Raw genomic sequence first — 15,587 nt, 5'->3', positions numbered from 1 at the left:
GCTGACTCTAATAAGCGTTTTTTTTTATCGCAGGTGCGAATACGAAGACTGGCTAGTAGTAGTGGGCGCGGTTCTGCAGCCCGTTCCTCTCTGCTCGGGCGCGCTGAGCTGCCCGCGCGTGGCGAAGCGTTTAGGCCGCGTGCTGTCTGCGCTGGCGCACGACTCGCGCTGCGGCGCGCACGCGTGCGTGGCTCCGTGTCGCGCGGCGCGGCCTTCCCCGCCTTCGTGGCTTCGGGCGGCGGCGCCGTCTGACCCGCTGCTGGCGCTGCCTAGCCAGGAGCTGTGCCAGCTTTGGGGTGATATGGTAAGCCAATAAATAACTTCGGTACCTATTTTTGAAATTCAAAAATTACCTACTCTTAAATTACTACAGATACCTAATCGTCTCATTTACACAAGTAAAACATTATGCAGCCCCAACTTTGGAAGAAACTCTTCTATTTAATGAAACTAACTTCTTATGCATCTATTGCGCTTTTCACTAATTTTGATCTGCGCTTGTGACTTTGACGTAATACCATACTTATTATTATTCTGTGGTAATACGAGTATGTAAATAACATCTAATGACCTTATTTATTTTGGTTTCAGCTTGGAACTCTGCTACGGTGTTGTTGTAAAAGAAAAAGTTTCCTGCAAAGTATGAGCAAGCAACTGCCAGATTTTGTTTTAGTCGCATTGAGTGAACATGTAAGTAGCCTACAAATAACTTAAAACATGCAAGAAAATGACATACGGTTTTGGACTTTTTAATAATGATATAATTTTGATTTCAGCCTGCCGCCTTAGAAGCTCTATGTTTAATGCTAGAATGGGAAGTTGCAAGTGGAGAACAAACCCAACTAGAAATAATAGCAGCGTTGCAGGGTACTGAACTTGGCCTGAAGTATTATAGAGACTTATGTGAAAGACAGCAGAATTTACAAAGACTGGTGAGTTCTCTTTGTGTAATATTTGCAAGCAAAAAAACTGATCAGTTCAGCTCAGAACAGAATTTACCACTTCATTCTGCTTATCCAGTCTGATGAACCTCCGTAAAAACTGATGAAACTAATTAAGTGGCAACTAGTACAACAACATCAGGAAGCAATTGAACTTATGAAGTTACTTTCAAATCGACACTAGCTTAATGGTGCCGGTATCTGACTGAGAACCTTTAACACCTCTATTTCGTTCGTTCGTTTCAGCCGAAAGACGTCCACTGCTGGACAAAGGCCTCCCCCAAGGATTTCCACAAAGTCCGGTCCTGCGCCGCTCGCATTCAGGCACCTCCCGCGACCTTCACCAGATCGTCGGTCTAACACCTCTATTTACCTTCACTTTTCTTGAACAGCAAGCAGAAGGCGGTCCTAGGAGGCTGGCGCTTCCAGTGCGGGCCACGGACGCGGACGTGGAGGCGCTGCTCAAGGCCGGCGCGCTCGGCAACCTCGAGTGCCTCTCGCTCGCCTTCACCAGCGTCACCAGCGCGTGCGCACACCACCTTATAAAGGTAAATAACATTTATGTAATGGTGCGTCCAGACTGGGCGAATGGGCTCGCGCGGCAAACTCAACATCCTGCTTACTCAAGAGCAGAGTGAGCAGGATGACAAGCGTGCCGCGCGAGCACATTCGCCCAGTGAGGACGCACGATAAGAATGCAGTTCGACTATAAATTGGCGGGGAATTGAGGAACAAACTCTCGTAAACCTCTTCATTAAGTAGTAGTTTTGAGAAGGGCGTGCGTCAGTTGTGAGCTTGCAAGACTACACCGCACACTAACCGTTCGTTGGTAACGATTCCACTCAACTTAACCCACCTAAGATGTCATACAATTTTCTATGTGCGGTCCTGCAAAACAGACGGACAGTGGAACTGCGCTTAACCGCCATTTAACAACATTACTTACATGAGCTGATGATTAGAGCATAGAATAAGTTGCTTGACTTATTATTTTCTATTCCCAAGTTCCTTAGATAATAATTACATAGCTCTATTTCCTTAGATAATGACGTTATTACTTTATTCCAGCTCCCCTCACTTCGTTACCTGAATCTATGGGCTACCAAATTCGGCGACAGCGGCGTGCAACTCATCGCAGAGCACCTGCCTCGCCTTCAAGTCCTGAATCTGTGCGAGACGCCCGTCTCCGACAAAGGAATTGAAGCTTTGTCAGGTATTTTTCATGTTTTCATTAATGGTTGTGATGACTTGTAAAAACGGTGTTACCAAATTGTTTTTTGAAGATAGCTGTATGTTAAAACACAAAAAAGTTGGGAAGTTCTTTAACCAATTAATTCCGAAATACGTTTAGAGGCGTAATTTAGCCTTGAAAAATCGATTACTTTTCAGTTTACTGTAAAATTCAGTATCTGTTTGTGACGTCATAGGTTCAAAATGTTAATAAAATCTACGAAAAGTATCGAAATACGTCCTCCTAGGAAATACGTCTAATAATTGGTGATTATGAGTCCTAATTCATTCCCCAAAAACTTTCGAACTGAAATCTCAAATATGACATCCAACTTTTCTTTGTTACAGGATTATCAAACCTGCAGCGGTTGAACCTGAACAGTACAAAGTTATCGGCCGAGGCGTTCGAGATCCTGCGCCAGCGGCTGCCGCACCTCCAAGAGTATGACATCCGCTACACGGAGGCGTGGTGACAGTGGCCCACCCCGTGGCCGCCCGCCCCTCTACCATGTGATTAGCCTCGCGATCTCATGAGGAACTAGAACGAATGGATCTTGGTACAAGTCGGCTTGATTGAACCAACGCGGCAGGAACCGCACTTAAAAACCGGTGGCGTCTAGTAATTATTTCTGATTGGACAAACTCCATTTTTTTAATATTAGGACACAGAATTACCTAATTATTTATGCAATAATGTTTTTTAATTTAAAATTACCTAAATGAATATGCGCCACCTGTAAATTACAATTAATGGTAACGCTAAAGACCTTAACCAACCATTTACTGCCAGATTCTGAGCTTGGTAACAACAATTGCCACATCATCAGTAACCTGTGATTAAGCACCTAAATTAAATATTAGGTAAGCATAATGTAGAGGCGGTTATTCTGATCGGCTCAGAAACCGGGCGTGTTTAGGTAGGTACCTGTGTAAAAAGTAAATTATGCAATGTATAATAAATACCAAGTAGGAGAGGTACCAACTTATGAAACAATTAAATATTTACGACTCAATGTTACATTAAGTGTAGACCCTAGTTATTTATGGTAAATTGAATGCTTTAACTTTCTGCTAATTTTCAATTCGTTCTAGTCCTCTCAACTGCCCCTTAATGGTCCAATTTGCCGAACGTTATGCATCAGTTAGCTAACTAGCCAATGTTAGTAATACATGCCGTGATACCTATAGTCTATTTATTGATAAAAAATACACAATAAATACAAACTACTGCGAATTTCGTAATATCAAAGACAACGTCCATTTAAGGGGTTAATATAATATATTTATTATTTTTAGAGTTAAGTTTAATTTCCAAATGATGAGTATGTGTGCCGTGTGGATTAATAAGTAAAGTTATCGAATTTATTAACAGAAAATGCTTTATATCAAATTCAATTCTATCGAAATACCAGACAAGTCTGTTTCTTCTAATACCTACACAAGTCTATGTTTCTTCTAATACCTACTAGATTCAAAATGTACCTATTTATTTTATGGGAATATTGAAGACACAATATTTGAGGGAAAATTGAATATTATGTATTTACTTATGCTGCTTTTTCGTCTAATAGTACAGGATCCGAATTAGAAGCGTCTTCTTTACCTATACTTCTGATCGGCATTTCATTTAGCACCGATTATATTATTTTTAGACCTTTCTTTCTTTTTTAGACTTTTCTTTACATAAATATTTTTTACCCGGTTAGCAGATTGGTGAATGACGCTTATAATGCGGACCTTAGCCCCTTATTCATAAACTGAAACAGACCTATGACACCGTCTGGCACGGTTTTTTGTCTTTATTCGTCACGGTGTGTCAAAGTTTTCATTAACTAAACGGGGTTTAGCACTGTTAGATTTTTTCACACAACAGCTAAGTGACAAAACATTCATTATTAAACCGGGTTATAGTACTGTTTTAAATGTCTACGATAGGGAGGAGACTTTAAAGTTTTGTAGAAAAATAGTTTTATGGGTATTCAAAACATAAATATGCATTCCTTAGATGGTTCTCAATCATCTGCAACAAGATTTTAATTCACTAAATAGTTTAATAAGTGTATTTATGTAATAACTATGTGAGAGTCATAAATAAGATATGAGATTCCTAAAGTTAACTTTCTGTTTTATCTAAATTAGTACCCGACTAAAGTAGTTCCAATTGAATCTAAAAGAAGCACGTTGCATATAGAAAGCATATTGGATTCACAATTAATTAGCGTAACGTACGACGCGAGCACAGCAACGTACCATAAAATAACAAACATCGATTGAACATGAACCTTATCTGAAGGGCTGAAACTTCAAAACTATTGGAGAAATTCGTGGTTTTATGGTATGTTTGCCTGCGACGGCGATAGTACACGTAGTTAGCAAAATAAAACAATGATATTGTACAGTTAATGATAAATAAACAGTTCGTTATTATACTATCTACGCTTAAAATTTAGTATTGTAATTTTTAAGTTTTATTATATTTTATTTTGGGCTGTGAGATTAGACCGACACTCGCGTGTATGAAACACTGTGGAAAGTTGGATGCTCTTATGTCACATTTATTTTATCACAAAAATAAATGTATAAATCTACTACTTATGTATTTATAGTTAATAATAGATTTTATAATTCTGTTGTTTTATCGAATAATAATTTAATTTATTTTTAAATCTCGACTATCTGGATTTTGGAAACGGCCATCTCTAGTTTTTTAGTATAAGTTATCCGATTACTATTAAATATGAATAGCTGTACCTATATAACACACACTTCTGATCAAAGCTTTGAAAACGTAGAAAACGTCAGAAAAAATAGAGGAAATCGAATAATCAATTCATTAAAACATTTATTATGATCAGAAATATTTTAGATGTATTATAATGATTTGTTAAGATATTTATGTATGTAAGTACTTGTGTTATTTTATTGTTTATTTTATCATTTGGCCAAGTTATTTTATAATTTTTAAAGTAGATATTGCACATCAAATATTTACATAAAAAATAAGAACTGAAACATTGTTTTAATTACTTTCATAAAGAGGTATAAGACTTATCCACTGTGTGAAGTGTGAAAGTTTTTAATAAAAACCTATTTGAATATGATTTGTTTTTTTTTAAACTCCTAACAGATTCTTTTGAATTAGGTATTTCATAGTGCTACATCCTTTAGGTATGGCCATGGCAGTCTCACGGCCGACCAAAGTAAGCAGAGTACTCAACAATACATAAGAGTATGTAGTAAAACGTTATCGCACTTAACAATAGCAATTAAGTACTGGATTAAATACTCATAACAGCCTTATCTATCCTATCGTTTCTAGATTTCTAATAAAGCCTCTTAATGACGAAGAAAAACATGCGAATATAGATCTATCTGAATATACATTACATACATACATATACATTATACATATGTTATAGTCAAACCTCGATGTTCCGGCACTCCTAGGTTTGACTAGTCAATCCTCAGGTCTGACTAGAAGTCTTAGTCAAAGCCCAAACATTTCGGCCTTTGACTAAATAATGTTAGTCAAACCTAGGAGTAACTAATTTGGTCAGGCAAAGGTCGAAACTCAATTTAATGAAATCGGGGTTTGACTAGTCAAACCTCAATTAAGACTTTAAACTAAACTATACTTAATTCTGATCTTGCATAGGCGTTACGACGGTCGGTTTTCATGGCACGCGCAGCTATCTCTTTAGGTGAAGGTACAAGTAACTAAACTTATACAGTACTGAGGTTGGTTGTCAGTGTTTCTAGATCGATCTTGATTAATTACTAATTTTTAGAGTTCTGTTACCTTAAAGGATAAAGAGTTTAGACCCTATTATTATGACTTCGCTAAATGTTGTCTGTCACCAGGCTCGTATCTCATGAATCATTCACTTAAAAAATAAATAATTCAATAAAATACTTAAATATTTAAGGGGGGCTCCCATACAGCAAACCTGACTTGTTGCAGTTTTTTACTTGATATTAATTAAAAAGTAAACAGGTGAACCCTTGAAATATTCACATAATTTTAGTTGCATTTTAAAAATAAATCATAAAATTATAATAAAATAAATATTTAAGGAGGCTCCCATACAACAAAAGAGTCGCACGGAACCCTTTGTGAGCGAGTCCAACTCACACATGGCTGGTTTTCTATTTGCCGTCTACTTTTGACCGAGTCTGTCAGTCGTTTCTAGGATTGACTAGGCAAAGCCCGAAACAGATTATTTTAGTTTCGACGTTTGACTGAACCGTTTAGGCACTTCTAGGTTTGACCTAGTCAAAGGCCGAAATAAGAATTTACTTCGGGGTTTGCCTGATGGCCTTGGTCAAACCTAGGATAGACCAGTCATTCCGCGAAGAGACTGCATATCGACCATTGACTATGACATATACAAAAAGGACATACACATAAAGTACTATCGAAAATATTTACAGTGAGGGACTCCAGTTTTTATGACAACATATAACATACATACGAGTATACAATATATTAAATGTAATAGAATAACTAAAAATCCAAATTGTAATTTTCTAAGGATATATTTGAGTAATTTTCAATACTATAAACGTGTATGATACATAATTATCTCTTAATTTTATACATTTTCTTCTCCTTGGAGTTCTTATTTCATTATATCAAATATGAACTATATCTATATACAATCTAATTTTAAGCACTAATATAGCTCTTTACCCCAACAAAGTGAAACTTGGACAATTTATTTTTTTATTTCCAGTTACATGCACCATTATTGGAGACATTACGAAGCATTATTATTTTAACAGGCATCAATTATTTAATATAACTCGCTTACTTTTTATTACACTTTGTACAAGGTGAAATTATGTTTCGTAATTTAATACGATTTTCGGCATAGTTAAATACACACCTCAAATTTAAAACCTGTCAGTCCTAAATTACTTCTAGATTAAGAAATTTTGATTGAATATTTCATATTTTCAGTAGTGAATCATAAGTTAATTTAAAATTAGTCAAACTTAAAATAATCCAATGTGTGCCCCTTTTTAAATACATTTAATCAAACCTTAAGCATTTAATGAATAACTTATATGATCAATTAATCTATACAGGGATTGAATCGTTCAAAAAGTGGTAATACTTATGTTAAGGTACATTCCTAGGGATATCAACGGGTTAATTTAAGAGAAACAGAAATATAATACCTGTGGAATGTATTGATCTCTGTATCATCCCCGTATAGTTATAATAATAATGAATCACGAATAGCAATACGACTATAAAAAAAATGATTACAAAGTAGGTTATAAACAGTAACAGCAATTTTAAACTAAAATTATAGTAGGTTTATTATTTATGCTTTTACAGAATTGGCTTGATTTGAGCCTTCTCGATACAAAATATTGTTTATACTGTATCAATGTGAATACTGAGCATATGAGATAGAAAATGGACTCAAAACAAGTTTGCCACTAGAAAAAATAAAGAACTCAGTGCATTTTCTAAGGGGTATAAGCATGATTTTATATAGAAAACTGGTTTAAGCTCCATTTTTGTGACAACAATCGATATAGCATAGATATAATATTCTACCCCCTACCAAATAAAAAATCAAAATATAAAATTTAAACGCTTCATTTTAACCTAGCGTTTAAATGCGCGTTTTTTTAGAAAGGGGTTAGTTGATCTGAATTGCTAATTGCTGATTTGACGTCACAATAAGCGTTCAAACACACTTCAAGTATACAGAGTGGAAACGATAAGTGATCTCACTCGATTATTCTAAACTATACTAAAGTCTGTTCGCAGAGAGTTGATAAAAAAAATAAAATATCAGAGGTTCTAAACTCATTATAAATTGCGGCCCGCTAATTATTTTAGTCGATATAATGAAAAAGTTGGTAGATTATTTGGCCTGGCCTTTTTTTTGGCCTGAATTCTCGGCTCGGTTACAATTTAATTTTTGACTACCATTTATAAGAATGTTCTAAAAATACCAATTATCTACCAAAATCTACTAAATGATTTCGCACTACTAAATCATCGTTCTCTTTGCCTCAAATCTACCAAAAAAGTAGAAATCTACTAAAAGTGGTCACGCTGTGGCCGCCGCCGCCCGCCGGCGGGTCCGGGGCGCTTGACGACAGCTGCGTGGCTCGTACCATGGTACTCAGTGCGCGTTGTGACAAACGACGCCCGCCATACAGAATGCGATAATTAAGCGACAGTCGCTATTGCAAGACATTTCATAATATTTATCAACTCTCGGCGAACAGACTTTAGATATCGAAAAACTGGATACTGATCCTGAAAGTGCTTCACGAGCTCTTTCAAACTCTTTCAATAGTAGGATACAGAATAAACTGGAACTATCCGAAAATTTTGTTTCCAGCTTTCTATACTAAATGTATGCCAACCACACAATATTAAGTTTATTTTTTTAATTAAATAATAAACTTAAATAAACTCGCAATTTGCATTCTTATGTAAGATTATTTATGGAAAACATTAGTGAATGAATTTAGGTTTTACTTGCTATAATAACATCAAGAAATGAGTGCCATAACTGTGGTAATACTAACTGTATGGAAGATAAAAAATATTTGAATTTTTTGATAGATCCAGTTTATTCTGTAACTGTTGATACCGTTGGATAGAGCTCGTGAAGCACTTTTAGGATCAGTAAGCAGTTTTTTGCATTCTTGTATAGTTTAGAAATAATCGAGTGAGATCACTTATCGTTTCCACCCTGTATAACTTGTGGCAGTCCACCCATACTTCATAGGCATGGCATGTGACGTCACGCGTATACGATTTATACACTTCTTTAACGCCTCGTCTAAGTTAAGATTAAGACTTCTCAAAAAATGCATATACCCCACAAAACTATTTATAAATTATACAGTACTATACTAATGCATTCATTGTTTTGTTTACATACAAAAAATACAAAAGATGTATATTATATTAATTAAATAATTATAAACTGATAAAGGGTTTTAGCAGTGCAAGGCTTAGATAATTTTCCAATGCATTTGTGATCTCATGTTACACTATTGTATTAAAACTGGAAAAATTGTGCTAATCTTATTTATTTACTCATTGCTATGGACCTAATTTATAATTTTACAATAAATAAAACATTTAGGCACTGCTCTAGGAATTGGCAGATAAGTACAACTAACAAATTCACTCTAAATAAACCGTATCGGGTATTTTTCTATTTAAAAAGATGAATACATTGTATTGCGATAAAAAGTGGTTGCTGACAAGTAACAATCAAAACTACTGTTAATAAAAATACATTCAGTGCTTAAATTTCAGTAATAAAAAGGACCATGTAAAGTTTTATATTATGTGTCATACCTTTCTAGATATTTACCATGTAACAAACGACATGTTTGTTACATGTTATATTATTTAACATTTTCTATAAAAATAAGAGTCCTTTTAATCTTGAAATTATTTTTAATAATGGTTTATTTTAGTGAAACTTAAATTTTAGAATGAATGATTGATACCAATTACATTTAACTATTTTTTAAAACATTAATCACATAAACATTACGAAAAGCAATATTTAAATAATTAATCTACACAATAGTTATCAGTTGTGCAGTTAAATAGTTTTGATAAAAGAATAAAAATATTTTTAAACCGTTTTCAAAATACAAGAATATAACATTACAATAATACATTAATTGAAATTCTTTTTTTGTCAACTTATTTGCCACTAGTGGTGAAGACCGCCAAAAACTCCAATAATTATTATTTAAGTCAACTTAATTATTGTTGTAACACACTTCTACAGACAGGAACAATAAATTTTTAAAGGAATAATAATTTAGTAATATTTTATGCATAGTATAATTTTAACATCTCTTCTTAGTAGGTAGGTACATCTATTGCCAAAACGTGTTTCGTATCATTAAAATTGTACACGCCTAATAGAACTAGATTAATTTCACTGCAGCAGTTTTACAACGTCAACATAACCCGGATGCGCAAACTCGATAAGATTTAACCATCCTTTTTTTCGAATAGATACTCCGCATATGACTGCTACCGTTATTTAGTGAACGCAGCGAAGACCGCCCACATGATCTCGCAGGCGTCAGGCCTCATGGCCTCGGCTTCGAAGTCGAGGTCGAGCAGGGCGCGCACGCGCCGCGTGGCCAGCTCGTAGTCTTCGTCGGAGAGCGGCGCGAACGCATTCTCCAGCACGTCGGCCGAGTGTGCCAGCATCAGCAGCGCCAGCGAGCGCTTGTCAGCGTGCGCCACGTCGGTGATGGAACGACGCAAAGCTGCTTCTTGCACCTGCAAGCAATGACATTCCAATCACTCCTCTACATTCATCATCAGCAGGGCTATTCCAAACTAGTGTTTACGTGGTTTCGGATCTATATTATCTGTCTGTCGCTTGCGCTGCCATCTCGCTTTGCGGGAGAGGGATGGCAACATTCGAAACTTCGAATAACGTTTTTCGAAGTAACCCCGCAGGTCATTTTGTCTCCACTGAAGAACGACTCTCTGAAGAACCAGAAGCAAATAGATGGATTGGCCTACACTTCCACCCTATGCTGACCAGACAGGTGGCCTCCCCACGTGTCTAATGTTTGCATATTTATAATATTGATATACTTTTTAAGAATCTAAAGCGCCCGAAAATCCATAAATCACCTATCAATGATGGAAAAGGAGGATGGGCTAGATCTGATAAAGAAAAGGCAACAATCTTTGCGGAACATCTGAAGGCAGTTTTCCAACCACTCCCTGAAAGCAATCCCGAACATAATAGGGAAATCAAGGAATACCTTGAATCAGCGAATCAAATGTGTCTTCCATTAAAAAGTACCAGCCCAAAAGAAATTGTTAAAGAAATAAGGAACCTCAAGGAAGGCAAAGCACCCGGCCATGACCTTATTGATGCCACATTACTTAAAAACCTGCCTCATAAAGGTGTAATGAAATTGGTTAACATCTTTAATGCCAGCTTAAGACTTGAACATTTCCCTGGGCAATGGAAAATTGCACATGTAGTCATGGTACCGAAACCCGGTAAAGCCCCACACGAGGCTGCCTCATACAGACCCATCAGCCTGCTACCGGTTATCGGCAAACTGTTTGAGAGAATATTGCTTAACAGGATGAAAGAACACCTAAGTACAGTATTACCAAACCACCAATTTGGATTCCGAGAAAAACACGGGACGATCGAACAGGTACACCGTATAGTTGACACCATTAGCAGATGCCTAGAAAACAAATTATATTGCTCTGCAGTCTTCTTAGATATCAGCCAAGCGTTTGATAAGGTGTGGCATGACGGCCTCCTGTTCAAGCTAAAGAAGCATCTCCCGCATTGCTTGTTCCGGATACTTAAATCCTACTTAGATAAAAGATGCTTCCAAGTGAAGTACAGCGATGATCTCTCAGAAGCACACGAAATAAAATCAGGTGTCCCTCAGGGCAGTATCTTGGGCCCTGTACTGTACCTCATCTTCACAGCAGCAGATATCCCAACAACTGATTACACCACGACTGCGACATATGCTGATGATACGGCGCTACTGTCAGCTCATAGCAACCCAGAAACAGCATCATCACAGTTGCAAAAACTCTTGACAGAAGTTGAGAAGTGGCTGCAGCGTTGGAGAATAAGAGCCAATGAGAGCAAATCGGTACATGTAACATTCACACTCAGGAAAGAGACATGTCCACCAGTAACGCTAAACTGCAAAGTTATCCCTCAAGACAATAACGCAAAATACTTGGGCATGCACCTAGACAGGAAACTTACGTGGCAGAAACATATTTGGACGAAGCGCAAACAACTGGATGGAAGGCTGCGGTCACTGAACTGGTTAATGGGACGCCAATCACAATTAAGTCCTAGCAGCAAGATGCTAGTGTACAAAACTACCATAAAACCGATCTGGACTTACGGTATACAACTGTGGGGAACGGCCAGCAACAGTAATATAGATATCCTGGAGAGATTCCAGACCAAAGCTCTGCGAATAATGTTTGGCATTCCACATTGTATAAGTAATAGATACATATACCTCGACCTTGGCCTAAAAACAGTTCGGCAGGAAATAGCCCAGAACAGCCTGAAATACCAGGAGAAGCTGACCGCCCATGTTAACAACTTAGCGCACGCTCTGAGTGGGGAAGGCGCTCTTCAGCACACCCGGCTAAAGAGAAATGACATACCGAGCCTACATAAAAGATTTACCACCTGACATCAAGAGAGTCGTGTGAAATGAATTTTCACACAAGTATGGCTCTCGAAGAAAACATAGTCTGAGGAATCAACCAAAGAAATGGCTTATTGTTGAAAAAACAGATTGCCATGAAGCAGAATCATCAAAAAAAAAAAAAGATATACTTTTTATTGTTCAAAATAATGTTAGACAGAAACGAAAAGACATGCACTATTCTAACTAGCCTAGCCTTATCTCCAATTCCGAAATGGGGAGTATGCATCGATTTTAAAAGTTAATAAATTATAAATAAACACTTTACTTAAATCATAGAATTTCTGAAAAACTAGTATTGAAATCAGACCGGAAACAAAAAAGTTACAAGTGTTTGAACTTTATACGGAAATAGCTGAGCGTGACGTCAAATGTCACCCTCCCATAGTAACTTGTATGGGACTCGCGTGTCATTCTAGCTAGCATGACCAATGACGTCATGAGATCACTAACGTCTATATCTTAGGTATCTTTTGAAATTTTTGTGGAAGAAAAGCACACTGATTTGATAATACCAAGGCTACTGAAATGTGAAAAATAAAAAATCCTTGCATGTTCCATACAAACATTCACATGTGTCTATCCTTACCTAACAGGATAATTTATCAGAATTTTCTTTGATAAATAGGATCCCAAAAGGACAAGTAAATTCGGATATTTTTCATATTATCATTATGTCATCATACCTTTAATCATGACCTTATCAAATTCTAATAGAAGTGATATTGGCTAAAGAATTGCAGAAAATACTAATTACGTAAAATTACAAGTCTAGTGGATTTACACAAAATTAGTCACAGATAGCACTATGCTATGTCCTGGATAAGGATCAAGAAATTCATTATCTAAGTAATTAGTGATAACATTATGCTATGACTAATACAATTATTCCATGTGGTTGATTGGAACTAATGTATTTTTATTGTACAAAATATCTTCATAGTTTAGTGTTTAGATAGAGAAATAAACAATGTAATAAGGAAACACTGATTGCCTTGGGAGTGTATATTAGATTTCAGGCCAAACTGATAAATTTTGTCCTAAAAACCTAGTATAGCCTAAAGTTTTAAGCCAAACTGTATTTTTGTAAGTCAGCATGAGAAGTCATTGATTCGAACGGTATGTTAGTAAATCATCAATAATGATAAATTATTTTGCACTTTGCAGCATTCCAGTGACAAAAACATAATATGTTTTGATAGCATGCAGTGTGAGTAAACAAGTTCAAATATGAAAAGAATGTAATCGGGTTTAACCAACTGTGAATGTTATTAAAGGTGTTAATTACGTACTGTATTATAGTTTATTTATACAATATGTCATCGTACACTAACTCACTATTACTACTTACAAAAACCAAAATATGATCCATGATTTTGGTGCTATGATTTAAATGTCATTATACCACCACCAGTTATTATTACCAATAACAGTCAATAAACAAAAGAAAAAGATGATAAATTCTTACCTTTTTGACTAGGCGACATTTAACAACATTATCTGTTAGTGGGTGTGTAGTCATGTCAAACAATAGAAAGTTCTGTTTCTCTGTAGTTAGAACTCCTTTTTCCACTAGATTCTTTGCCAGCCTTTCCCTTACATTTTTTAGCTGATATTTTAGTTTCATAGGATTCCATGTTTCACCTGTGACATAGAAAGTAAGGCACATAAGTAAAGGTGAATAAAAAGTATTTTCACTCATAAAACATGTTAAAAAAAATATGTTTGACTCTATACTGTAGTAAAATAATAATGGAAATAGAGAGAGAAAGAGAAATAAATCAATACCAACCACTAAGATATTCTATCCAACTTTGCACCGTTTCTGGGGGATCTGTTTCTTTCATATGTTTTAATGCCTCATCTAGTAAAACATCACCTGTAGGTGTATCTGTAAACAAATGATTGCAATAAATCCTACGAATTTCAACTAAAAGTCTGTTTAGGCTTTTTTCAAATCAAATCTTTATAATCGTCATCATAGGTGGTACGAAGTTCACAAAAAGTATGCAGTAACTCCACGATATGCCTCAAATGGCATTTTAAATATTTTATTTGATGGGGAAAATGATAAACTCAGCAATAATAGCATGAATACTTCCTAGAACTAGAATAATATTGACAAAAAGTAGTTAACATGTTTGATCTTCTTTTCTACTACAAAAGAGTGTAATGCAGGGATGCAGTTATCTTACCTGATTTCAAAATAACCTTCCTAGACAGCAGACCTTTTCTTCGCATACCAGCTCTCTCTAACTCAACGCGTCCTCTTAAACCAAGTTCGATTAAAATACACCCTCTCAATCCACTCGATATGCAATCATTCCAGAATGATGTGTAACCCTGAAAAGTATCTCAATGTTGATACAAGTCACGACATACAGCTAAATTACGACAGATTCACAAGCCATACCTCTTTGTCCTTTAAGCCTAAAAGTAGCACTTCTTCCATTAGAGTCAAACGAGTTTCCTTAGAATCCCCGTCATCATAATTTTTATCATTCTTCTTATCATCGACATCATGATTTTCCTTCAAAGCCCCATCGGAACTGCTATCCTTTAGTACATTTCTGCGCTGCACCAGCCCTTCAGTTCGATTCATTTTAACATTTAATTATATCACAAGGTAATAAACAAAATGATTTTGAAAACTTGTGGATAAATCAGCAATGTAAATTAGTTTTGGAGAATGTTTCGTTGACGTTTACCAAAAACGACGTGATGTTGCTGTTGTGGGAAAACATGGCCGACCGAAAACGTTTCGTTCCATCAAACCTTAATTAATATTTTATGGATTTATTTTAATTATATTTTTTATAAATAACAATTTAAAACAATATTATGTAGTAATTTTACATAGAATAAGTAGTTTTTTTTTTATAATAACGCTCTTGCAATGTACAGATAGAATCGAAAGAAAGAAACGTTCTTGAAAATAAGCTTTTGCTTGCGCGCCTGATTGATATTCACATTCAAAGTTGGTTGTCTGCACTTTACAAACAAGTTTAATAAATTATGTGCAGGTGTTTTTTGTTGTTCAATTAGGTATTAATGTATAATAAGAAGTTGATTGATTTTGTAAGCCTTTGAAACATATTTTACTAATTTACTTTTGTACTGTAGTTTTTTAGTTCCGCGTTATTTTATGAGCTTAATTTTGAGACTTTTATTAGTGTGAAG

General features: G+C 35.8%; 2 protein-coding genes across 2 annotated transcripts in view; one reads left to right on the top strand and one right to left on the bottom strand.

Moving 5' to 3' along the window:
- Positions 1-5,267, top strand: part of LOC135071901 (C-Maf-inducing protein-like) — a 36,140-nt gene extending 30,873 nt beyond the window's left edge. The window contains exons 9-14 of the mRNA XM_063965767.1: positions 34-304; positions 592-690; positions 777-932; positions 1,334-1,489; positions 2,010-2,154; positions 2,520-5,267. Coding sequence (XP_063821837.1) covers positions 34-304; positions 592-690; positions 777-932; positions 1,334-1,489; positions 2,010-2,154; positions 2,520-2,644 — 952 coding nt within the window. The 3' untranslated portion in view covers positions 2,645-5,267. The remainder of the gene's footprint in view (positions 1-33; positions 305-591; positions 691-776; positions 933-1,333; positions 1,490-2,009; positions 2,155-2,519) is intronic.
- Positions 5,268-6,688: 1,421 nt separating this feature from the next.
- On the bottom strand, positions 6,689-15,160 carry LOC135071910 (Golgi phosphoprotein 3 homolog sauron). The gene is made up of 5 exons (XM_063965779.1): positions 14,821-15,160; positions 14,603-14,750; positions 14,200-14,298; positions 13,876-14,051; positions 6,689-10,464 (listed from the first exon to the last, which is right to left on the bottom strand). The coding sequence occupies exons 1-5, from the start codon at positions 15,007-15,009 to the stop codon at positions 10,216-10,218; spliced, it is 861 nt and encodes a 286-aa protein (XP_063821849.1). The 5' UTR covers positions 15,010-15,160; the 3' UTR covers positions 6,689-10,215.
- Positions 15,161-15,587: the final 427 nt, after the last annotated feature.

Source organism: Ostrinia nubilalis, chromosome 1 (assembly GCF_963855985.1).
Source record: "Ostrinia nubilalis chromosome 1, ilOstNubi1.1, whole genome shotgun sequence".
Lineage (NCBI taxonomy): Eukaryota > Metazoa > Arthropoda > Insecta > Lepidoptera > Crambidae > Ostrinia > Ostrinia nubilalis.
Note: the sequence above shows the minus strand (reverse complement) of the source record. Positions and strands in the feature narration are given on the sequence as shown.

Bases quoted from the DNA above. Each gene is read 5' to 3' on its own strand.
- LOC135071910 (XM_063965779.1), bottom strand. From the start codon at position 15,009: ATGAATCGAACTGAAGGGCTGGTGCAGCGCAGAAATGTACTAAAGGAT. The intron at 14,299-14,602 runs GTAAGATAACTG...ATTTGTTTACAG, and splicing joins GAAGGTTATTTTGAAATCAG to ATACACCTACAGGTGATGTT. The intron at 14,052-14,199 runs GTTGGTATTGAT...TCTATGTCACAG, and splicing joins TTGGATAGAATATCTTAGTG to GTGAAACATGGAATCCTATG.